Raw genomic sequence first — 26,382 nt, forward strand, 5'->3', positions numbered from 1 at the left:
AGTTGCTTCCACACAGCTGTGTATCCTAAGTTCATGAAGCAATTAAAATCCCATCATGCTTAGGGTCATGTATAAAAATGCTGGGCAGGCCATTATTTTGGAAACCGTGGCAATGCCTCCATCAACAGGGCACGAGTGGTTTGATGAGCATGAAAACTATGTAAACCATATGCCATGGTCACTCAGTCACCAGATCTCAACCCAATTGAACACTCAAATTCTGGAGCGGTGCCTGAGACAGCGTTTTCCACAACTATCAACAAAACAAAACACCAAATGAGGGAATTTCTCACGAAAGAATGGTGTTTCATCCCTCCAATAGAGCTCCAGAAACGTGTAGAATCTATGCCAAGGTGCATTGAAGCTGTTCTGGCTCGTGGTGGTACAAAACCCTATTAAGACACTATGTTGGTGTTTCCTTTATTTTGGCAGTTACCTGTACATATTGTAAAACAGTTTTCACCAACTGGTCGATCGTGATCTCCAAGCCATTCCTAGTCGATCACCAAACATTTCTGTAAAAAACCCAGCGATAAAGACTTGCGATCCTATTTTTTTTAACTTGTTTTGCGCTGTTGACGGTAGGTGCACTCGATCCAGAAGCCCTACCGCCAGGAAGGCAAAGTGTTCCCGGCAGGCCCAAAGAGCAAATGAAGTGCACTTACAGTATAGGCCTACCACTGGCCAATCAGATAGCCAAGATCCGTGTCTGCAGTTTCCTTGCGCCATAGACTGTAGAAATAGGCCTCGAAAACACAGCAAAGTTGATAATGTTAGATTTCAAGACTTTAAAACCAAGACTAGAGAGAGACTCAAGGAATACAGCAAAGAGCTGATTGTTTTTATGAGTAAATTCATGTTTAAGTTGTTATTCAGCACTGTCTTTGTTCAAAGGTTTTATAAGCCATAAAATGCACATTTGAAAAGCTTGCGTGGTTATTATTTGTGGCTTGTGTCATTAAAAAAAATTATAATCTGAGCGGTAGATCTCGGCTTGCATTTTGACTCAGAAAGTGATCTTGACTCAGAAAAGGTTGGTGACCACTGCTGTAGAATAATAAATCACAAGATCCATAAATTACAGCCTACACTGAAGAAGGTAAAAGGACGATTTAGGGCTACACACTGCCAGAGGATAAGTTGTAGCTTGGTATCCCACCCACCTTGGTGAGCAATAAAGTTTCTACTCTATTCTATTCTATATGGCTTGGTGTCCCACCCACCTTGGACAGCAGTCCCTGGGCGTGTTCAGTGTTGGTCTGGGCCTGTAGCAGCTCCTGCCGTAGCCCAGTTACCTCCCCCTCCAGTCTGTCTCTCTCAGCATGGGCCACCTTCAGCAGCCTCTGCAGCTCTGTGCTGTCCCCAGCACTCTGCATGGCCTTCAGTTCCCCAACCTTCTGCCTCTCTATGTCCACCTGGGCTTTGAGCCGTCCATTCTTCACCATCAGGGCGTCCGCTGCCGCCTTGTGTTCCTCAGCCGCCCGTGTCATCTCACCCCCGGCCTCCTCCTCCCTCTCCACCCGGCACTGGAGGCCGTCCCTCTCTTCTCTGAGGGACCTCACCTGCCCCTGGGCCTCCTGGTGCTCCTGCTCCAGGGCCCTCAAGCTCCCAGTCAGCTGCTGCTGGATGTCCACCAGCTTTTCCCTCTCGAAGCGAGAGCTCTGCACCAGGTCAGTGTAGCGCTGCTCCAGCTCGGCTGCCCGGTCCTCGTCCCCGCTCTGGGCCTGGGCTGCCTCCTGCAGCCTCCCGGCCAGGGCCTCGTTCTTCTGGGCCAGCAGCTCCACCCTCTCCCTCTGCTGCTGCAGCGACGTCTGTAGGAGGCCCTTCTCCTGGGCCAAGCGCTCGTTCTCAGCCGTCAGCTCCTGGACCACCTGCTGCTGATCGGCCAGCTCCTGTAGTGTGGCCTGGAGCTCCTCTGCCGTGCTGTGCTGACTCTCCTCCATCTTCTGGATCTGCTCCGTCAGCCTCTCCACTGAGGGGTCGCGACCCTGACCCTTCCCCACACCTACAACCCCTACACCACCACAGCCCCCATCGCTGCTGCTCACTGAGTCAGACCGCGACGGGATCTTCTCAAACTCTGAGGAGTCTGGCGAGGGCGAGCCTTTGGTGATGTCACTGCTGGAGGAGACTGAGGTTTTGAGTGGGCTGGGTATGGCTGATTTGGCTGGGGGAGTGATGTTGTTGTCTAAAGAGAGGCCATTGATGGAGGGCTTGGAGGGGCTGGTGGTGGTGGTAGTGTTGTTGGACAGAGGAGAGGCAGGCGAGGACTCCAGGGAGAAAAGCTTCTCCTTCAGGACCTGGTTCTCCTCCCTCAGAGCCGCTAACTCCCTCTGGAACTTCCCGTTCTTCTCCCTCAGCTCTCCAACCAGGGCCTGGGCGTCTGTAGCCTGCTGGGATGGGCCTTGGCCCTGCTCGGGGGCACCCTCAGGTAGAGTGGAGGGGGTGTTTTGAGGCGAGGACGACAAGGCTTTCCCCCGGCAGCGCTGCAGCTCCATCCTCAGCTTGCTGATCTCAAACTCCTTCGCCTTGGCTTCAGCCAGCAGCTCCTTAATCTGGCACTCCAGGAAGCCTCTCTCCGAGCCCTCAGCGTCTATCCTGGGCTTTGTGGTGGTGGAGCCGCGCTGGTGCTTGGTTGCTAGGGTGGCCAGGCTGGAGGTGCTGGCGCTGGGGACCATCTTCTTGTTCGTGGAGGTCCTCAACTGGTCCCTCAGCGACACGCGGTCTCTGGTCATGGTGGGGGGGATCTCCCTGGGGGCAGGGATTCCAGACTTCTTAGATCCTGATTGAACACCTGGAAAATATAATCAAAACACACATTCAGTCTTCTGCTTTCTTTCTTCTTATTTTTTATGAAATTCCACTAGTAAAAGTGGTAATGCATTTGATTAATGTCTGTAATGTCCTCACGATTCAATAGAAACAATTTCACACTCAGATTGAAGATCAGTTGTGATGCAGTGTTAATATGATGCTGTGATTGTCATCATCAGGGGTCAATCATTCAACCCTATTCATAGATCCCTTTTTTATTGTGATGGCTGGTTGGTAGACACTGTCTGCGTTACTGTGGACATTGAAACACAGGACTTTCCATTGAAACACATTTCAGTGGATCCACAGGGCTTGACTGGCATTCATTCTCTCTCTCAAATATGAAGAGCTTTTACTGATTCATCCCCTGCGTGAGCAGGATGCTGTCTGAAAGGCTTTTATTGTTTGTTTTGAAATAATCAGCAAACAGCAACACAGACACAGGGGGGTTCTTGTTACCAGGGATGACAATGGTCTGGGGCACGTGGAACATTCCAGCACAAAGCAGACTATCAGTGGACAGACACAAAGAGAGCGCTGTGTTGGTGACACTACACTGACTTCTATCAACCCCAGAGGGCACAGACTACTGCACAGCCTGGGCAAGAAGAGATAAAGTAGGCTACTGTATAACACTATAAACAACACACAAACACACACACACAAAGAAACTTTCAAGATACACTGGCAAGTTGGCTCACATCCACCCCTACAAAACACACACACACTCACAAACAAAGAGTCTCGGCTCATTTGGAATGGAAATCCTACACCCCTCTGGGCTCTTAAAGCACTTCTCCATTGATGGCCACTTTGCAGGGTGTGCCTGCCAAGCCTCAGACAATCTCATGGGCACAGCGTGGATTAGCATTCTTAAAGTAGGGCTTTGTGGATAAAGAGTTGCTGATGAGGCCGGAAACACAGAGAAACAGAAACATAACTTACTTTATCAGCACTCAAATATGCTTCTTCTATATAAAGCAAGGAGCTCAGAACTCAGTTTCCATTCAATATTTTTTTGATACTATAATCATAAATTAAAATGCCACATTTATAAATATAGCAAGGCCATTAGAATGCTTTCTTTTAATAATAACACTATCGTAAATTCTTATATTTGTGAAAAATCACAATAAAACGCCAAATAGTTCCGGTAAAACATTAAAAAGCTATACAAATACCAGGTCAGATTGGCTGAGTGATTGACTGCAGATAGTATGGTTTGGCCTTCAGTCAAACTGTGCTTAAAAATAAGAACCTAAATACTCAGCGTGAGTGAGAGCAAGCAAAAGCCAGTCATTTAAATTCCCATTAATCACCTTCGCATTGGTTCTCTATCAGTCAGGTCAAGTGAACTCCAGTGAAATTCCCACTCGACTAGCCTGCCAAGATCCCAGGCTGCCATGAAAAATCTATAATCACTTACTTCTCTGTACATTTTACAGTGGATGCCTCCGTTACAGAAAAAATGAGGCCATACACTCCTAAATTATGTATTATCACATGGAAGATTTTAACACCTACTTGTATATGAACAAAGACAGTGATGAAATGAAAGGTTAAAAATGACCTATCATAATGCATTACAGATTGACATATTAAGATGTTTGGGGGTGCATGTACTTTATGTACAAACCGAAACAGACAGACAGAACGTGACAAAGACAGCATATACAGTAGGTCACACCTATAGGTCATATGGGACATATTCATGCAAATTATCTTATTCTCATTACTTATAGGGGAAGAAAAGCAAAGGGAGAGAGAGAGAGAAAGAAATAAAGGGAGAGAGAAATAGAAGGAGAGAGAAATGAGAGAGAGGCAGATGTGTTTAAGCTCAATCCGTTTTCATTAAGATGACTAATGTTTGGAGTTGAAGTGAGATTCTGGGACATCTCCCATTCACAGTCCCCACATAAATTAAAATGATCCTTCCCAGTCCAACTGAATAAAACACATATGGACTGTATGAAATTACTTTCCTCGTTTAAGTAGTCACCTCCCTTTTACCATGACTTCACTACAGCTTGTCCCTGCGCACATAGCCATGACATAAATCTGTGTGCGAAACGAGCCAACTAATACGTGAACAGTTCCAGGACACTATAATACAATACCGCGAAAGGGAGGCTGGCTGGAACAGTGATACTGGAACACAGACTGTCCAGACCTGGGTTCAAATAGTATTTGAAATTAGTTGTGCTTTATTGAGCTTCCCTGGCACTGTAGAGAAAACAAATACGAGTCTTTCAAATGTGGTCTGACTGTCCACATCTCATATAAAGATGCCTCACAATGGAACTCACTCTCTCTCAGGTTCATTTCATCAATAATTAATAATAACATAAAAAAGTGATATTCAAAAAAGTTATTATAAAAATAAATAATAGAAATAACAACATTAAAATGGTAACTCTCTCTCTCTCAAATTCAAACTGCTTTATTGGCATGAAAATCATTGTGTCAATATTGCCAAAGCAATAATGTATACAATATACATTGTTATAAAATAATGAATAATAATATAAAATAGTGATATTAAAAAGGCACAGAAGAAAGGCCTATTTGACAGTCTGATAAAATGCATGGTTTGAATTTTAATTGATCAACAGCTTTTTTCTCAACAAGCCTTCTTTCATGATATTCATAGATCACAAAGTTATCCTCAGTGATGATAGCCACCATGTTTTTCATAATTTAAAAGAAAGCACAAACAAGACAAGCTGTGAATGAATAGTCAAGAGAAACTATTTAAATCCCTCAGTTGGGACAAATGCTTCCTGACTCCAAAGTGATCTGGGTCTGACTTGCCAAGCCTTTGATAGACAATGACAACTCCCCATTTTAGAGGCTTCTGAAACAGGGAAAGGGAGGGGGGTGGAGGGAGAAACAGAGATGAGAGAGAACGGCAGAGAGGGAGAGAGAGTGTAAGGTGGAGAGAGTGTAAAAGAGAGAGAGAGAGTGTAAGTGAGAGAGAGAGTGTAAAAGAGAGAGAGAGAGAGAGAGAGAGCGCGAGTGAAAGTGAAACAAGGAGGGGGATGACTGCAGCGTTCCCTCAATCCTAATTTATCTTTGTCTTCCATGCCGTACGGCTCAACTCATGGTCCATTCACACACAGGCAGCTCTGGGATGAACTAAATCAGCCCCCTGTAGGGGGTCTGAGCTGGGGGGGGGGTGGGGGTTTGAATGCCTCTCAGAGATGCTCCCCCCCACAGCCTCTGTCTCATTTATAGCAAAGTGTAAATAATGTGAAACACAAGCTTTGGGGAGAAAGAGAAATATCACTGCCAAGTAGAATGGGCTTTCTCTCATAAAGGGCCCCTTTATGTTGAGGAACAAGAGAAATTATACTACATAACATTTCGTAACACAGAGGTTTTTGTGCTGAAAGCATGTCTTTTCTCATATGGTAAGATATATAATTTCACAATAGTGAATTGAGAGCATGGCCAAATCATGTCGTTTTGGATGAGAAGCCATAGTAAGAGGGTTTAGATTGCAGATGGCCAAATAAAGCCGACAGTGACAGCCAAGTTTAACAGGCCGGGCCAAAGTCATTAACCCAAACTTTAAACTTAAAACATTCATGTTTCTACACAAAAGAATTGGCTAGTGTTAACTAGTGTTGATTTTTCAGTGTAACATTTCTAGTGTTGATTCAAGTGTTAAATTAACTCAGCAAAGACTTTAATTAACAATCAGTGGTGTAAAAGAACACCAGTATTGGTGTTAATAACAAACGTTGAGCCAAAACCACTCCCATCATTAACATATTGCCCAGCATGCTCTATTGCAGGTTATTATTGTTTATATGCTTTAGGTAATGCTATATCTTAGTCTTCCCAACCCTGACAGTCATTCTGAATGCAGATTGCATGTGAATAAATTGATTGATTAGTTAATCTTATGCTACTCAAATTGAAATACAATTTTTCTAAACAAATTCAATCTGTTAGTTGGAATTGTTGCACCCGTTACTGAAATGGTTGTTCCGGTTTAGATGCTTTAGGTAATGCTATATCTTAGTGTCCCCAACCCTGACAGTAATTCTGAATGCAGGTTGCAGGTGAATAAATGTTTGTCCAAATGTTGGATATCCCTAGTGATTGGAAACTGAGGCTTTCTGAAGCATTATGGGACTTTCACCAAATTGTGCCAAAAGACAGTTCATTCCTCAAAGCTTTAAACGCTATGCACATTAGTGACATCTGCTGGTCAATAAATAAATATCAGCATGTTTCAGAATCACCTTCATACGGCAAGTACATTTACACATACCGGAATTTGTCTTAGTGAGAAAGTGCTGCCAGCAATAGGCAACATACAAACAGAATACAGACACAGACGTCATACAGAATATACAATATCAGAACTGTAAACATAAAACTGTTGGGTATAGGCTGATTACAGTGGGAATATATTTCTAAATATCTATATATTTGATGCATTCATCAAAACATTGTGGCGCAATGGATAGGTGTGAATTTTTATAAACTAAAGTTAGTAAGAATGTTGGGTTTGCATTCCACATCCTGCTTACCTTTTTTGACTCCTGGTTCACAATTTTTTTCAAAAAATAAAGCTGCATCTGTGGTATTGTTTAAGATGCTGAAGACAAAATATTATGATAGGATAAACTAAACTAAACAAATTATTTGAACAACAATTTAACAATGTGCAGATAGTGGGGATTCACAGAAAGTTATTTTCAAAATTTAGCCAGGATTCGATTCTGCGCCTAAGGTATCTGATTGCTTCATATTCCTCAACCCTACCTGCCGAGTTACCGTCCAGGTGCTATGTATTGAATAAAATCTAAATAAATTGGTAAATAAGGTGTCCAGTAGAGGTCGGTGGTTGAAAGCAACTAGGCTCAAAGTTAGAAATACAATGTAGCCAGTTTCAAAGGCTGAGTTTAGACAGGCAAGTCCATTTCTAATCTTTTTTTCACAAATTAGTATTTTGACCAATCAGATCAGCTCTGAAAAAGATCTGATGTGAACAGATCTGATGTGATTGGCCAATTAGTGGGGACTATCATTTGTTCTTCAACAGGACAATGACCCAAAACACACCTCCAGGCTGTTTAAGTGGGAGTGCTGCATCAGATGACCTGGCCTCCACAATCACCCGACCTCAACCCAATTGAGAAAGTTTGGGATGAGTTGGACCGCAGGGTTAAGGAAAAGCAGCCAACAGGTGCTCAGCATATGTGGGCTCCTTCACGACTGTTGGAAAAGCATTCCTCATGAAACTGGTTGAGAGAACAAATAGTGTACAAAGCTGTCATCAAGGCAAAGGGTGGCTACTTTAAAAATCTCAAATACAAAATATATTTAGATTTGTTTATAACTTTTTTGGTTACTACATGATTCCATATGTGCTATTTCATAGTTTTGATGTCTTCTCTATTATTCTACAATGTATACATTTGAAAAATAAAGAAAAACCCTGGAATGAGTAGGTGTGTCCACATTTTTGACTGATACTGTATACAGTGCATTCGAAAAGTATTCAGACCCCTTGACTTTTTCCACATTTTGTTACGTTTCAGCCTTATTCTAAAATGTATTAAATTAATTGTTTTGCTCATCAATCTACACACAATACCCTGTAATGAAAGTGAAAACAGGTTTTTAGAAATTTTTGCAAATGTATTACAAATAAAAAACAGAAATACCTATTTTACATAAGTATTCAGACCCTTTGCTATTAGACTTGAAATTGAGCTCAGGTGCTTCCTGTTCCATTGACCATCCTTGAGATGTTTCTACATCTTGATTGGAGTCCACTTGTGGTAAATTAAATTGATTGGACATGTTTTAGAAAGGCACACACCTGTCTATATAAGGTCCTACAGTTGACAGTGCATGTCAGAGCAAAAACCAAGCCATGAGTTTGAAGTAATTGTCCGTAGAGCTCCGAGATAGGAATGTGTCGAGGCACAGATCTGGGGAAGGGTACCAAAACATTTCTGAAGCATTGAAGATCCCCAAGAACACAGTGGCGTCCATCATTCTTAAATGGAAGAAGTTTGGAACCACCAAGACTCTTCTTACAGCTGAATGCCCAGACAAACTGAGAAATCAGTGGGAAGGGCCTTGATCAGAAAGATGACCAAGAACCCGATGGTAACTCTGACAGAGCTCCTCTGTGGAGAGGGGAAAACTTTCCAGAAGGGCAACCATCTCTGCAGCACTCCACCAATCAGGCCTTTATGATAGAGTGGCCAGATGGAAGCCACACCTCAGTAAAAGGCACATGAAAGCCCGCTGGGAGTTTGCCAAAAGGTACCTAAAGGACTCTCAGACCATGAGAAACAAGATTCTCTGGTCTGATGAAACCAAGATTGCACTCTTTGGCCTGAATGCCAAGCATCACATCTGGAGAAAACCTGGCACCATCCCTACGGTGAAGCATGGTGGTAGCATCATGCTGTGGGGATGTTTTTCATCGGCAGGGACTGGGAGACTAGTCAGAATCGACGGAAAGATGAACTGAGCAAAGTACAGAGACATGCTTGATGAAAACCTACAGAGCGCTCAGGACCTCAGACTGGGGCCAAGGTTCACCTTCCAACAGGACAAAGACCCTAAGCACACAGCCAAGACAATGCAGGAGTGGCTTCAGGACAAGTCTCTGAATGTCCTTGAGTGGCCCAGCCAGAGCCTGGTCTTGAACCCAATCGAACATCTCTAGAGACCTGAAAACAGATGTGCAGCGAAGCTCCCCATCCGACCTGACAGAGCTTGAGAGTATCTGCAGAGATGAATGGGAGAAACTCCCCAAATATAGTGTGCCAAGTTTGTAGCTTCATACCCAAGAAGATTTGAGGCTGTAATCGCTGATAACGGTGCTTCAACAAAGTACTGAGTAAAGGGTATGAATACTTTTGTAAATGTGATATTTCATATTTCAGCGATATAAATGTGATATTTCAGGTTTTTAAAAACCAGTGTTTGTGTTGTCATTATGGGGTATTGTGTGAAGATTGACGAGGAAAAAAATGTAACACATTTTGGAATAAGGCTGTAATGTAACCAAATGTAAGGGGTCTGAATACTTTCCGAATTAACTGTATAAAAAAATGTGGATCCATAATTCAATAATTACCAATAAAAACTAGAGATGTATCATTTACAATCATTGTTTGGGGAGGGGGAATCTTAATAGGTTCTTTCAAGATTCGATACTAGTGTGCTGCAATTTCAATATACTGTAGATTCCTCTGTTGTGTGGTTCTACGCCCTGAGCTATCTAGATAAAAACAATAACCTTTCAGCAGAGGTTTGTCGCTCTCTGTCCCGCAGTTCTGACACCCTATAAGTTGGTCGAGTAATGTACAAATCTTTAAATGTCATCAATCAAGTGACATTTTCATTTTGACACAAGTATCGATACCTTTCTATTGGATCAGACTGCTAAGAAAATGTTTGATATATTTTCTATATATCCCCACTCTGGTTGGATTCCCCCGCCCCAAAATACAAATCACTTTGCAAGAAAGCATAATGTGACATGCAGGCCTGATGTAGCCTGTAAACCATGAGTTTCAATTTGAATGAAAACATATTTGCTTAGGATCTCACTTGGTGATGGCCACAGGACCAGAAATGTGTCTCTGTCTCTGTCACTAACAAATACAGTCATGGGTTGTAACTCTATAATTAACTCGAAAGGCACACTGGGGAATATGAAAATAAGGCATTACACTAAGCAATTTTTTAATTAAACACTGAAAAGTGTGGACCCGTATAGACACTGGAATAGTGTTACATTTAACACTCTCAGAATTGATTCAACAGTGGAGAATTTGTGGTGTGCACCAGAAATCACATGTCCACACAGAGAAAACCATTGTTAGTAACCCCACTTTTGATCACCTTGAATCCTGCTGAAATGGCCTCCTGTAATTGCTTCGTTTACATTAAGTAATTGTTTGATTAATTAATAACACACAGTCAGTCTCCCGATAATCCGAGAGTACTCAGGTGTGAGTACTTCATCACAATAATGCACTCTGGTTCATAGCTATCTTTTTAATGAAGATTAGGTTTAAAACCACAGCAGGCCAGGGGACATGTGCCTGAGTGGCTTCTGGACACCATCCAGCCAAGCCAGCAGCCAAGAAGTAACAGGGTGCATTGTGAAGGGAAGGCAGCCCCTGGCCCAGCCAGTCTTTAATTTACAGCCACTGGGGGATAGGAGAAGGAGTGATAACAGATTAGTGTCTGGGGCTGGTCAGGCAGGTCAAGTGTCCCCCCCCCCCCCCCCTCTGGAGTTCCAGGAAGTGCTGTCTAATGTTTTCCAGTCAGGTGGATGTGGGGGGTACAGAGCAGTCAGACAGAAACAATATCAGTCACTCTCTGTCTGTCTGGGGTTTCCTGTTGTACAGGCAGCAACTGGACATAGCCTGGTGGTCCCAGATCTGTTGATGCTGTCTTGGCAACTCAACACAGGAGTTGGCAAGACAGCACAAACAGATGTGTGACCAGGCTAGACAGGACACGGATGAGGAGTGAGTGGGTAGACTGGAGCTTATCTCTCAGACCCTGGGCTCACACAGGCATTCCACTCCTCTCGCTGGTGCAGAAGAGAGACACAGAGCGGGGTTTCCATGTGCGTCACTACTGTGACACAGCGAATGGAATGGTCAACCAGCATGGTCAGTCAGCCAGGATGGAATAGCAAACTCAGTCAGTCAGGGACAGGGGAGGCAGATGTCCGTGCTGACTGGCACAGTACAGGTAACCCATCATCCAAACCCTCTTTCAAATGATACATTGAGCATTTGATTGAGCCTGTCTGGAGTGCCCTAATATGGACAGGTTTGCATATTTGGGACTTATCCATTGTTTCCATATTGCCAGCAGCCAGACAAAAACCAGGTCTGTCATCATCACACAAACATCAGACAACAATTATCATCATCCTAACTCTTCTAGTAGAAATTAATACCACCGATCAGGAGTTAGCAAAGTCACCACTTAAAGAAACATAGAATCTCAAATTGTGTTCTACTTATTATAGGCTATCTCTATTTGCAATACTATAGTAACTGGACAGATATTCCACTATGGTTCCTGAAAGTCAGATGACGGTTTAAATTCACACTGGCCAAAACTTAATCTCTTTGCCTCAGGTCCCAAAGAATGGACAGATATTCCACAATAGTTCCTGAATATGAGTTCATGAAAGTAAAAGTTAGACAGAAGGTCTAGCCTAAATGCAGTTACACTGTGCATTTAGGTTCTACATCATTTCTTGGCCCCAAGGATCCAGGTCCCAAAGACTTTGGGTCAGATTCAGGACATGACATCATAATGAGGATGACGTACAGTATCATTAGAGAGCGGATCTGCAGATCACATCTGATTTAGAGCCCAGAATGTTCTACAATGTTACAAGATACATGTTATGGTCCTACTGTAGCAGCAGGGAATATAGTAAACAGGCAATCATTATTTATGCAGGATTTCAATAAGCCCCCCATTTCCCATAGACGACAGTACACCACTAAAGAGGCAGGTCAATTAAAAGGAATCTATGGTGTAAAAAGTGGTGTAATTGCATTTGCTGGTGATCGGGGGGTGGTGTAAATCAGGTAATGATCTGGATACACAGACAGTTACTAGGACCATGGAGGGTAAGCAGCAGCATCAGCAGCAGCACATAACGTTAGTGCTTTGCGAGTGTGCGCTTTGGGGCTGGTTTAGAAATAGTGTACAAAAGTATAGGGTCTTTGTCTGGCTTTGTATGGGCTTTCCAGACTATTGAGTTTAGGAAATTATTGCATTGGGGAATTGACTGGATATATTATATCTGTAGCTGGGAAAAGTCCAGTATCTGATCCTCAAACCCAACAAACCTTTCCCTTGTTCTTTGTGATTATATCTTAATATCTTTACTCCTGTAGATCTTACACGCTGCCATCATGTCTATAGAGGGATATTTACCATAGTACCATAACCTTCCCACCAGAGATTTTGACCCGTGATAATAACCAATGGGCTCAGATCCCCACTCTTCATCTTCAGCAGTGATCCACCACATCCCTGCCAGACCATGGGCCGGACAGTTTGCTTTTCAAGAACCAAACAAGACTGAAAATATTTTACTATGATAGTAAAATCTGGCCACAATGCTGGCCTTCAGGAGTATATACAGTGCCTTGTGAAAGTATTCGGCCCCCTTGAACTTTGCGACCTTTTGCCCCATTTCAGGCTTCAAACATAAAGATATAAAACTGTATTTTTTTGTGAAGATTCAACAACAAGTGGGACACAATCATGAAGTGGAACGACATTTATTGGATATTTCAAACTTTTTTAACAAATCAAAAACTGAAAAATTGGGCGTGCAAAATTATTCAGCCCCTTTACTTTCAGTGCAGCAAACTCTCTCCAGAAGTTCAGTGAGGATCTCCGAATGATCCAATGTTGACCTAAATGACTAATGATGATAAATACAATCCACCTGTGTGTAATCAAGTCTCCGTATAAATGAACCTGCACTGTGATAGTCTCAGAGGTCCGTTAAAAGCGCAGAGAGCATCATGAAGAACAAGGAACACACCAGGCAGGTCCGAGATACTGTTGTGAAGAAGTTTAAAGCCGGATTTGGATACAAAAATATTTCCCAAGCTTTAAACATCCCAAGGAGCACTGTGCAAGCGATAATATTGAAATGGAAGGAGTATCAGACCACTGCAAATCTACCAAGACCTGGCCGTCCCTCTAAACTTTCAGCTCATACAAGGAGAAGACTGATCAGAGATGCAGCCAAGAGGCCCATGATCACTCTGGATGAACTGCAGAGATCTACAGCTGAGGTGGGAGACTCTGTCCATAGGACAACAATCAGTCGTATATTGCACAAATCTGGCCTTTATGGAAGAGTGGCAAGAAGAAAGCTATTTCTTAAAGTTATCCATAAAAAGTGTTGTTTAAAGTTTGCCACAAGCCACCTGGGAGACACACCAAACATGTGGAAGAAGGTGCTCTGGTCAGATGAAACCAAAATTGAACTTTTTGGCAACAATGCAAAACGTTATACGTTTGGCGTAAAAGCAGCACAGCTCATCACCCTGAACACACCATCCCCACTGTCGAACATGGTGGTGGCAGCATCATGGTTTGGGCCTGCTTTTCTTCAGCAGGGACAGGGAAGATGGTTAAAATTGATGGGAAGATGGATGGAGCCAAATACGGGACCATTCTGGAAGAAAACCTGATGGAGTCTGCAAAAGACCTGAGACTGGGACGGAGATTTGTCTTCCAACAAGACAATGATCCAAAACATAAAGCAAAATCTACAATGGAATGGTTCAAAAATAAACATATCCAGGTGTTAGAATGGCCAAGTCAAAGTCCAGACCTGAATCCAATCGAGAATCTGTGGAAAGAACTGAAAACTGCTGTTCACAAATGCTCTCCATCTAACCTCACTGAGCTCGAGCTGTTTTGCAAGGAGGAATGGGAAAAAATGTCAGTCTCTCGATGTGCAAAACTGATAGAGACATACCCCAAGCGACTTACAGCTGTAATCGCAGCAAAAGGTGGCGCTACAAAGTATTAACTTAAGGGGGCTGAATAATTTTGCACGCCCAATTTCTCAGTTTTTGATTTGTTAAAAAAGTTTGAAATATCCAATAAATGTCGTTCCACTTCATGATTGTGTGCCACTTGTTGTTGATTCTTCACAAAAAAATACAGTTTTATATCTTTATGTTTGAAGCCTGAAATGTGGCAAAAGGTCGCAAAGTTCAAGGGGGCCGAATACTTTCGCAAGGCACTGTAGATAGTACAGTAGTTGTATAATATGTGCAGTACCTATAAGCTATAGCATAAAGTCCATACTGTATGTACTGTACAATCAACATTTTTGAGTTGAGTAACACATTCCTTTGAGAGAGCATTAGAGCCTTTTAAAGAGTTTGAGAGGCTTTTTCAATTCTGTTTGCCAGTCTGACAATATTTATGTGAACTAATTTGCTGAAAGAATGGAGGAAAGGAGACCGTTGGGCATGTCTGGCTGTGAGGGATAAGTAGTAGGGTCAGTGTGGAGAGACAGAGAGTGGATGGAATCGGCCACCACATTGGCTGAGATGATATTTCCCCTCTTGGGGCCAGCCAATAATCCTGCATATAAATAAGGAGAGATGCAGGGGAGAGGGAGGGCAGAATGGATGGGTTTTGGCTGGGCTAAATGGAGACTGTAAATTGCTCAATGGAGTGGAGGAAAATAAGTAGAGTTACCGTATGTACAGTATGTGATTAAAAAGCTGACTCACAGAGGGTGACATTTTGAGTTGTGATGGTTCGGAAATTCTCTGTATGCAGCATATAGAAAAAAACATTACTTGATTACACAGACAAGGGGAATTGCTGCTCTTGCTGTGCTGGAAACAAGTACAAAAACACCAAGACTAGCAGCTGGGAAGGAAGGAGGAGTAGAGGTATAGATCCCTGGCTAGTATTCACAACAACCTCTACTGTAAGCAAAAGTGAAATAGCCCATACTCATGTATTCCTGTGTCCAAGTCATTATGGGTAGTGAGTGAGTCTACTGTCAGCAGGTGGCATATCATTCATCAAACACTGCTGAGAAGTGGAAACTAATCTCACCTGCAAGTCTGCACTGTCACTGTTGAAATGCAGCACCATGGAAATAGCATGATGTGCTTTGCTGAGGGGAGTTGGAAAGCAGCAGTAGAGTCATTTACAACATTTACATTCAATTACAAAGTTAAGGATGTTCCTTTTGAGGGTATAAACTGAACTAAATGTGCATGCTGCAGAACTCTTCTTTAGGAAGGTACACTTTCTACAAAGGCATACATTTGGTACTTCACATCAGAGGATGAGCACAGTAGATTAGATTTTTCTCTCCAGAAAGAGTTAAAGGGGACAGCTACAGTTACAGCTAAGATGGCTGGCTATCTGCTAAATCAAAAGTATTGACATCAGATGGTAATTCTTTTAAATCAAGCACTTTTAGCCAAGATACAGCCAGAGGACAACTAGTCAACGGTTCTTTCGGCTTCAACATCAATCTACAAATCAAAACATCTCAACCTTTCAATTTGATGCTCATGCCGGTCACACAAATTCTCAGGCTCTGAAAACATCAGCCTTTCTCTATTTCAAATATAAACTAGAGGTGTTGACCTTTTATCCTTGACTTTTACACTTCTCTCATGATCCAAATACGCATCCTACATGATTTTGGAAATTATTTGGATATTATTATTCCTGGAACAATCCCTGGAATCCCTAATATATTTGTGGGTTTTGGATTAAGCTGAGAATGGCAGAGAGATTTCCACACAGAGGACTTAGAAGGTATTATTGAGAAAAAGACTACTACCTTCACAGAACAGTGCAAACTGGCTCTAACCAGAATAGAAAGTGCACAACTGAGCAAGCGGACAAGTACATTAGAGTGTCTAGTTTGAGAAACAGACACCTCACAAGTTCTCAACTGGCAGCTTCATTAAATAGTATCTGCAAAACACCAGTCTCAATGTCAACAGTGAAGAGGCGACTCCGGGATGCTGGCCTTCTAGGCAGAGTTGCAAAGAAAAAGCCATATCTCAGACTGGCCAATAAAAATAAATGATTAAGATGGGCAAAATAACACAAGACACTGGACAGAGGAACTCCTAGAAGGCCAGGCCCTGTTATCCCAGTAATAATGCCTTACATTACACCTGGGTAGAAAACACTTCAATTTGCTCAACTTCCCATTTGCTCAACTACTGCCTCAACTTACCCAAAGGCAAACATTGTTGACTATATTAGCCCACACAGTTACAAGGATGCAATTTCAATACCCCGAAATTGAATCTTATAGAGACCCCAACTGATGTATACAGATGCAGGATGTTCATTTGATCACTCGGTCTCACTGCAATTGTCGCGACCTTGATTTGAGTTGGTGGAAATCGTTTTTTGGACCTAACTTGCTCACCACTTTTTCCATGTTGTTTCTTCTTTCACAGATTCCATGAAATGATGACCTCTTCCTAAATATTTGGTAAAATTATTCATCTTGTGTATGGTTTCCTGGAAACAAAGGTGTCTTAACTTACCCCTTTGGCTCAACTTACCCCACTCTCCCCTACTGGGTATGAGCCCATGTTTCATCACACACAAACAGGACATTTAAACACACCTTGCTTTGCAAACACAGAACACATAGAATAGCTCTGTGTTTACAGTCCTGTACTGGCTGCTCCCTGGTAACTTCAGTGGTGGAAACTGGAAAGCCTCACTGGTGATACTTCCAGACCTGGGTTCAAATACTATTTGAAATCTTTAAAAAAAAAAGTGTTGTCCTGGAGCACCAGATGGGTAGGGTTTGCAGATATTTGGCACTATTGTATTGATCCATTAAGCCAGGTAAGGTCAATCAAACACAGATAACATATTTACAATTATTATGAATAGTATTTGAACACAGGTTTACCTGCTACCTCTGGATACAGCAACTCACTGAGCCTCCTCTTTTTGGCCTGTTTCCTGAATCCTGATGTTGGTCTGTCTCCAATGAGAATGTTTATGTAACAAAATAGTGCTGTGGCTGCAGATTCCTCTTGTCTTTCTTTCCACATTCTTTGGTGTTTTGCTAATGCTCATCATGTCATGGTCTGACTCTGCCCAGCTCTTGAGGAGTATCCACCAGGTGCAATGGATCTCAACAAAATCACAAACATTTCTGCAAACAAATTAGATATTCATGTCAAAAACAATGAACGTTAATTAAGAGAGAGTCTTTCAGTTGCCAATGTCAACATGACATGTTGAGAATTATGCTACATCTAACATAGTGGTTGTAGTTTCTACAAGCCAGCACATTACGGTTGGGTTTGACACGACAGTGTAAAAAAGGGCAGGCCTATAATAGTCTAAGCACTTTCTATGGGTGAGTCAGCAAAACGGATGGACAGACAAACAGTACAGTAAATGTCATAATGAGAGGTATCCCTCCCAGTGAAAGGAGGAATGTTAGAGAATGCCCTGATTGCCCTGCATGTATTAAAGCAGCCCAGCTGTCAGGGAGGTGTGGTGTGTGAATTCTGCTGACGGGGATGCACGCACGCACACACAGCTTCGCCCAAGAACCCAGCAGCACGTTGCCGCCCATCTGCAGGTGATTGCATCGCATAACCTGAACACTACATCACTCACTACCTCTCTCTCTCAGCAGAGACTCTCTCTGTTTCGGTATGTATAACACATACAGTATTATACACAACGTGTACAAAACATGACCTACGCTGGCCAGGTGATTCCAGGTGAAAGCTATGATCCCTCATTGATGTCACTTGTTAGCATTGGAGTCAACATGGGCCAGCATCCCTGTGGAATGCTTTCAACACGAATTGAGGCTGTTCTGAGGGCAAAAGGGGGTGCAACTCGCTCTTTTGTATAAACTATTTGAATACAATTTAGCCTATATCAAAACAAGCATATCTGGAAAAAATACACAGCCCGAAAACTTCAAAGTACAACATCGATTCTTCCTTCTCCCTTCCATACTATACACTCTTCCTTAAAATACCAAATCTATCGAAGCCTCGCCCTCATAAACATAAGGAGCTATCCATCGCCTGCCAGCAGCCCCAGGAGCCCACCCAACCCACTCTGCTCTTGCTTTATACTTAGTGTATACTGAATGTGATAAGTCTGCTATTGTGAAAGTGTCAGGTCAGGAACAGACATTTATCAGAACAATAAGAACTGTACATGTACTTTCTCAGCAGACACACTGCAATTCCCTGAGACAAAGCCTGTGTTATCACAGTCTGATTAGTTTGGTTACATAGTGTTGTTTCGGATGAGGAATCTTTTCCTGTGGGTTGTTGTTGTGTGTCCTGAGAAAGTCTCTCCAGCACTGTGTGTAGTAGACTGTCTAGCCTATCACTCTCCTTCACTGAAACTTCTGATGCCCAAGTGTGAGCAAAGACAACAAACAGTCATGTTGTTCTAGTGACCACCATTGTTATTGCTGCATTGATATCAGACAAAAACACTCCAGAACTATCAAACGCTTCTCTGCTTTCCCAACATTCTGGCAGCTTTTCCTGCATTACCACTACCTCCAAACATCCTGGCCATGCTGCATGGGCAAGAAACCCACAGGACCGTGCAAGCTCACTATCCTTTTTTGAGCATGAGAAACGCTCTAACCCTCTCTCTCTCTGACTCCCCTTCTCACCTCACATGACAAACATCTTGCCAGTCGCCACAGTTCACCATGGACGGGGCTTTTATTCTGCCTCCAGATGCCTCTGGTTTACATGGATTCGGATCTGAAAGTAGGCCAGTATGGCTGAACACTGTTCTGTGAATAATAATAGCATGATTGATAAACTTTACAGTAGACCGCTTCAAATTATAATAAGGATCTTTATGGGATCGAACAGCGCATGTGTGTGTGTGTGTGTGTGTATACATACAGTATCAGTCAAAAGTTTGGACACACCTACTCATTCAAGGGTTCTTCTTTATTTTTTACTATTTTCTAAATTGTAGAATAATACTGAAGCCATCAAAACTATGAAATCACATGGAATCATGTAGTAACCCAAAAAGTGTTAAATCAAAATATATTTTATAATTTAGATTCTTCAAAGTAGCCACCCTTTGCACACTCTTGGCTTTCTCTCAACCAGCTTCACCTGGAATGCTTTTCCAACAGTCTTGAAGGAGTTCCCACATATGCTGAGCACTTGTTGCTATTCCTTGCTTTTTCTGCGGCCCGTCTCATCCCAAACCATCTCAATTGGGTTGAAGTCGGGGGATTGTGATGCAGCACTCCATCACTCTCCTTCTTGGTCAATTAACCCTTACATAACCTGGAGGTGTGTTGGGTCATTGTCCTGTTGAAAAACAAATAAAAGTCACACTAAGCTCAAACCAGATGGGATGGTGTATCGCTGCAGAATGCTGTTGTGGTCATGCTGCTTAAGTGTACCTTGAATTCTAAATAAATCAAAGACAGTGTCACCAGCAAAGCACCCCCACACCATCACACCTCCTTCTACATGCTTCACTGTGGGAAACACACATGAGGAGATCATCTGTTCACCTACTCTGCATCTCACAAAGTCACGGTGGTTGGAACCAAAAGTCTCAAATTTGGACTCATTAGATCAAAGGACAGATAATGTCTAATGTCCATTGCTCATGTTTCTTGGCCCAAGCAAGTATTTTCTTCTTATTACTGTCCTTTAGTAGTGGTTTATTTGCAGCAATTTGACCATGAAGGCCTGGTTTTATCACTAAAGCCCCATATACTACCCACCACTGCAACCTGTATGCTCTCGTTGGCTGGCCCTCACTATATATCCGTCGCAAAACCCACTGGCTCCAGGTCATCTATAAGTCTTTGATAGGTAAAGCCCCACCTTATCTCAGCTCACTGGTCACCATAGCAACACCCAACCATAGCACACGCTCCAGCAGGTATATTGCACTGGTCATCCCCAAACCCAACACTTAATTTGGCCGCCTTTCCTTCGAGTTCTCTGCGGACAATGACTGGAACGAATTGCAAAAATCTCTGAAGCTGGAGTATTATACAGTGGGGCAAAAAAAATATTTAGTCAGCCACCAATTGTGCAAGTTCTCTCACTTAAAAAGATGCGAGAGGCCTGTAATTTTCATCATAGGTACACTTCAACTATGACAGACAAAATGAGAAACAAAATTCCAGAAAATCACATTGTAGGATTTTTTATGAATTTATTTGCAAATTATGGTGGAAAATAAGTATTTGGTCACCTACAAACAAGCAAGATTTCTGGCTCTCACAGACCTGTAACTTCTTCTTTAAGAGGCTCCTCTGTCCCCCACTCATTACCTGTATTAATGGCACCTGTTTGAACTTGTTATCAGTATAAAAGACACCTGTCCACAACCTCAAACAGTCACACTCCAAACTCCACTATGGCCAAGACCAAAGAGCTGTCAAAGGACACCAGAAACAAAATTGTAGACCTGCACCAGGCTGGGAAGACTGAATCTACAATAAGTAAGCAGCTTGGTTTGAAGAAATCAACTGTGGGAGCAATTATTAGGAAATGGAAGACATACAAGACCACTGATAATCTCCCTCGATCTAGGGCTCCACGCAAGATCTCACCCCGTGGGGTCAAAATGATCACAAGAACGGTGAGCAAAAATCCCAGAACCACACGGGGGGACCTAGTGAATGACCCGCAGAGAGCTGGGACCAAAGTAACAAAGCCTACCATCAGTAACACACTACGCCGCCAGGGACTCAAATCCTGCAGTGCCAGACGTGTCCCCCTGCTTAAGCCAGTACATGTCCAGGCCCGTCTGAAGTTTGCTAGAGAGCATTTGGATGATGAAACCAAAATATAACTTTTTGGTAAAAACTCAACTCGTCGTGTTTGGAGGACAAAGAATGCTGAGTTGCATCCAAAGAACACCATACCGACTGTGAAGCATGGGGGTGGAAACATCATGCTTTGGGGCTGTTTTTCTACAAAGGGACCAGGACGACTGATCCGTGTAAAGGAAAGAATGAATGGGGCCATGTATCGTGAGATTTTGAGTGAAAACCCCCTTCCATCAGCAAGGGCATTGAAGATGAAATGTGGCTGGGTCTTTCAGCATGACAATGATCCCAAACACACCGCCCGGGCAACGAAGGAGTGGCTTCGTAAGAAGCATTTCAAGGTCCTGGAGTGGCCTAGCCAGTCTCCAGATCTCAACCCCATAGAAAATCTTTGAAGGGAGTTGAAAGTCCGTGTTGCCCAGCAACAGCCCCAAAACATCACTGAGATCTGCATGGAGGAATGGGCCAAAATACCAGCAAGTGTGTGAAAACCTTGTGAAGACTTATAAAAAACTTTTGAGCTCTGTCATTGCCAACAAAGGGTATATAACAAAAGTATTGAGATAAACTTTTGTTATTGACCAAATGCTTATTTTCCACCATCATTTGCAAATAAATTAATAAAAAAATCCTACAATGTGATTTTCTGGATTTTTTTCCCTCATTTTGTCTGTCATAGTTGAAGTGTACCTATGATGAAAATTACCGGCCTCTCATCTTTTTAAGTGGGAGCACAATTGGTGGCTGACTAAATACTTTTTTTGCCACACTGTATCTCCCTCTCTTTAAGCATCAGCTGTCAGAACAGCTTACCGATCACTGTACCTGTACACATCCAATCTGTAAATAGCACACCCGACTACCTCATCCCCATAACATTACTTACCCTCTTGCTCTTTTGCAGCCCAGTATCTCTACTTGCACATCATCATCTGCACATCTATCACTCCAGTATTAATGTTAAATTGTAATTATTTTCGCCTCTATGGTCTATTTATTGCCTACCTCCCTACCCTTCTACATTTGCACACACTGTACATATATTTTTCTATATTTTCTTTTCTTTTGTGTTATTGACTGTACATTTGTTTATGTGTAACTCTGTGTTGTTGTTTATGTCGCACTGCTTTGCTTTATCTTGGCCAGGTCGTAGTTGTAAATGAGAACTTGTTCTCAACTGGCCTACCTGGTTAAATAATGTCCATGTCTCAATTGTCTCAAGGCTTAAAAATCCTTCTTTAAATGGTCTCCTCCCCTTCATTTAGACTGATTGCAGTTGATTTAACAAGTGATATTAATAAGGGATCATAGCTTACATCTGGATTCACCTGGTCAGTCTGTGTTATGGAAATAGCTTAACTTTTTGTACACTGTATATGAAACATACTGTACGTGATACAAATACTTGACAGATGACAGATGCTACCCAAGGAGGCTGTAATTGGATGATGTTTAGCCTCATATGAAATGGACACACACGAGTGCGCATGCACACACATACATTCCGATGGAGGAAAACACAGTGTCAGACAGACAGCAGGAAGTGACAGCATAGATGGATCACACCACAGGGCTTATGGGACGCCTTCCAGTTGTTCTAGAATACAAGTCACCATGAGACGCTTGAGGATACCTCACCTCACACTGTGTGTTCAGTACAGAGGACTCATGTCTGAACTGGTTTTTACCCCAAATTTGGCCGATATAATTCTACAGTAATAAGAACAGTTATGAAATCCTCAGTGACAAAATTCAAATTACTTCATTGATGTCTTCATTACGCCTTGACCAGAAACCAAATCCTAAATCCTACATGACATGTGAACAACAATATACTGTAGTCTGTGTATGAAATAGCCAATGCTCTCCCTCATTTAAGCGACCTGTTCGAGAGCAGTATAGTAGAGAAATGTATGTGACAGGAACCAAGAGTCTAATCTCTCCTGCTGGCATGCAGCAGCTATACTGTAGCCTCCGAATCAGAGCCTACCGTGCTCTCTCACACCACACACACTACCGCTCCGAAATGACACGACAACACTCACTAACTGACAACGCTACACTGTGAGGTGTGGGCTCTGGCCTCACAGGCTGCCTGCCTGGCTTTTCTCTATTGCCTTCTTGGCCACACTGTGAGTGACACAGGGACTTCACTGGCTGCACACACTGGGTGGAAAGAGATCCGGCTACAGAGGTGCTCCCACACACACACACTCCTAAACACATACATGCACACACAAAGATGCATACGCAGCACTTACACACACACCTCTTTGTCAGCTGTGCAACAAGTTATTTTACACTAGAGGAGGCAATGAGCCCACAGACAGGAGCTGATAATGCGGATATGCTGTTCATGGATAGGACAGAGGTAGAACACAACCTGAAATGAACATTTGTTGATGAGAGAACAGAAAGAAGCAAGAAGGGAGACAGAAATACCAATGGTTTCTCTGACTAATGTGAAGTTAAAGGCTGCTAAATTAAGTTAACAGAGACTTTGAAATGTAAATGTATTAAGCAGTCTATCCTTAGGGCAGCAGAGGGAGAGAGAGACAGCGAGAGAGGAGAGGCGAGAGAGAGATAAAAGAGAGCGAGCGAGAGGCGAAAGAGAGAGGCGAGAGACAGAAAGAGAGAGAAGCTGCATGGGACAGCGATACCATCTCCACTGGCTGATTCCCTGCCTGCCTCTGACAGAGGAAGCTGCTGGAAGATAAAACACACTCAGCACTTTTCATGTCCAGATATGGTGAACCACACACACAGACACACACACACTACTAGTCAATGAATATCCTTCTTCTTAGAATCTGATGAATAAGAGAAGAAGGGCCAAGTAAACCTACAGTACAAACAGAGCCACTGGCACTGTACAGCTCTCTATGTCTGATAATTAACCTTTAAATGGGATTTTCTGACATGGCATCAGATTCATAACTAAGCTGTTTGGCAATGCATGGCTTTGTTTGCCTCACATCAATAGAGCAAAGAGGGACAGAGAGGGGATGGGAGAGAGAGAGAGAGAGAGAGTGAGTGAAAGAGATACTGATGAAGTGAATTAGTATAGATAGCCTCAGTGATGGAGAGAGTAGTGGTGAGTGAACAGAGCTAAGCTGGCATACGATACAGTACAGTAAGGTAGCAGACCTGACTCAGGTTCCTCCAGCCTACCCGCCTGGTTCCCCATGCTGGTTCGGTCCGCAGGTCTATTCACTATCCACACCAGGAAGGACTAATCCAAGAACCCTGGCCGCGGGGGAGGCGGCTTTGCTCAGAGAAACTCTCTATCTTATAGTATGTAGTCTCAGTCTGATCCACCGGCAGAGATAAATACAGGAGATACAAATAATATCCCCTCCTTCCTTCCTTCCTTCCTTCCTCTCTCTTCTCTCCAGCTCTTCCTGAGGCCGAGTGAGTGGAGGCAGACTGTCCCGCTGCCGTGTGTGTGCTCAGTCCTCCAGGCTGGTGACAGTATGACACACTGGCAGAGCGGTGTGGGCTTCATTAGCCCAGTGACGGCTGAAATCAGCACAGAGGAGTGGCTTCTCCAGGCCCCACACACACCCACACCCACCGATCCTCCTTCTCTGCTCCTCCTCCTTCCCTGTCTCACACTCTCCCAGAGCTGTTCTACACTCTATCACAGTAGAGCAGAAATGACTGCTGCTTTTTAACAGTGTACTGTACCTCAACACAGTAATCCCCTCTTTCTGGTACAGTATAATGAAGGAGAGAGAGACTGATAGAGGAGGAAGAGAGGAAGGAAAAATAAGGAGGAAAAGGACGTTTTGTCTTGTTGGCAGGGACTTACAGCAGAGCTCTCTCTTCTCTTCCCTTTCATGTTAACTCTCCTGACATCATCCGTCCAGCAGAGAGAAGGATCACCGATTAGCTGGAGCTAACTCTTAACACACGCATACAGTACATGCAGTATCTTTCTCCTCCTTTCACATACACGCATTCATGTGCACACACAAAATCACACACACTGCCAGTGTTTTCATAGCAAGACTGGGGGGCTGTTTTGGGGTGAGTGTGTATGAAAACGTTGGGAAGTTGTGTGCGTGAGGGGAGGGCGGTGCAGTGGGGGTGAGAGGAGAGGATAGCTTGTTTTTCCCCTCTCCCTCATTCACAATGTATGTGTCTGAAATATTCATGATGATAAAAGCCACAGTAGGAGAAATAAAGTTGGGAGTAAATTAATGTGTCATCTCCAGTTGGATTGGTACTTTTTTGAGCGACGCGACTTTAAGGCAACCTCTCTTTCTCTTTCCCTCCATCATTCAGTGCCTCCCTCTCTGTCACTATGTGTGTGATTGTATGTGTGCCTCTGTCTTTCTCTCTATTTTATTTTATTGTGCTATTAAAGTTATAAGAGCCTCTATCTGTTGCAACATTAAGCATTTTGAAAAATCTCATTAAGGGCGTAATAGTTTAGAAGGTCTAAGAGATGGTGCCTCCTCCTCCTCCTCATCATTCTCCTCCTCCTTCAGTGTTCTCTACTGATCCTCTCTCCTGTCTGAGCCCATCACTGCAGAACCACCCTCGATAAACAAACATAGCTCTAATCCAGTTAATGTCCTCCTCGCCACAGGAGCACCATTTCTATGGCCTCCAAGAAACATTTAGAAGAATTTCAGTATTTGGGGGTTGCTTGGGGCACAGTCTTCTCATGACATAGATGGATGTTGTATGTACTTTAGTCGACACAAACCTTATGTCAGAATATCTACATATATTTTTCCTAAATAGACCATGGGCCGGTTTCCTAGACACAAATTAAGTATTGTACTAAAAATCATTCTCAATGGAGATTCTCCATTGAAAGCACTTCTTAGTCCAGGACTAGGCTTAATAGCCCTATATTTGCATGTTAATCCTATACTTTGAAGATATACTGGGTGGGTGTGGATTCCTGATTCCTCATTGCTAACATCATTACCAATGCTCTCAGTGTGTTCTGAGTGTGTGTGTGTGTGTATGTATGTGTGTGCTTGTTAGTGATTTGCGGGTTGACTCATAACCCGCAGTCCCCGTTATATCTGCATGGTGTGCGGGTTTAGGGCCATGAAATATTGTGTGGATGAATGGCGGGTGTGTGGCGGTCGAGTAGAAAAAAAATACAAATATATCAAAACATCCACAAATGTATCAATTTCTATCCATCTATCTATCTATAGGCTACATTTAGGTTTTTA

General features: G+C 43.0%; 1 protein-coding gene across 5 annotated transcripts in view; it reads right to left on the reverse strand.

Moving 5' to 3' along the window:
• Positions 1-26,382, reverse strand: part of LOC110533632 (cytospin-B) — a 136,175-nt gene that overhangs the window by 65,444 nt on the left and 44,349 nt on the right. For 3 of the 5 annotated variants that reach the window (XM_036990047.1, XM_021618038.2, XM_036990048.1), the window contains one exon: positions 1,224-2,794. In XM_036990047.1, coding sequence (XP_036845942.1) covers positions 1,224-2,794 — 1,571 coding nt within the window. Of the gene's footprint in view, positions 1-1,223; positions 2,795-17,284; positions 17,743-24,331; positions 25,098-26,382 lie in introns of those variants that run through there. The other 2 variants (XM_021618037.2, XM_021618036.2) reach the window with 2 other exon arrangements.

The sequence above is a fragment of the Oncorhynchus mykiss genome, chromosome 10 (genome assembly GCF_013265735.2).
Source record: "Oncorhynchus mykiss isolate Arlee chromosome 10, USDA_OmykA_1.1, whole genome shotgun sequence".
NCBI classification, from domain to species: domain Eukaryota; kingdom Metazoa; phylum Chordata; class Actinopteri; order Salmoniformes; family Salmonidae; genus Oncorhynchus; species Oncorhynchus mykiss.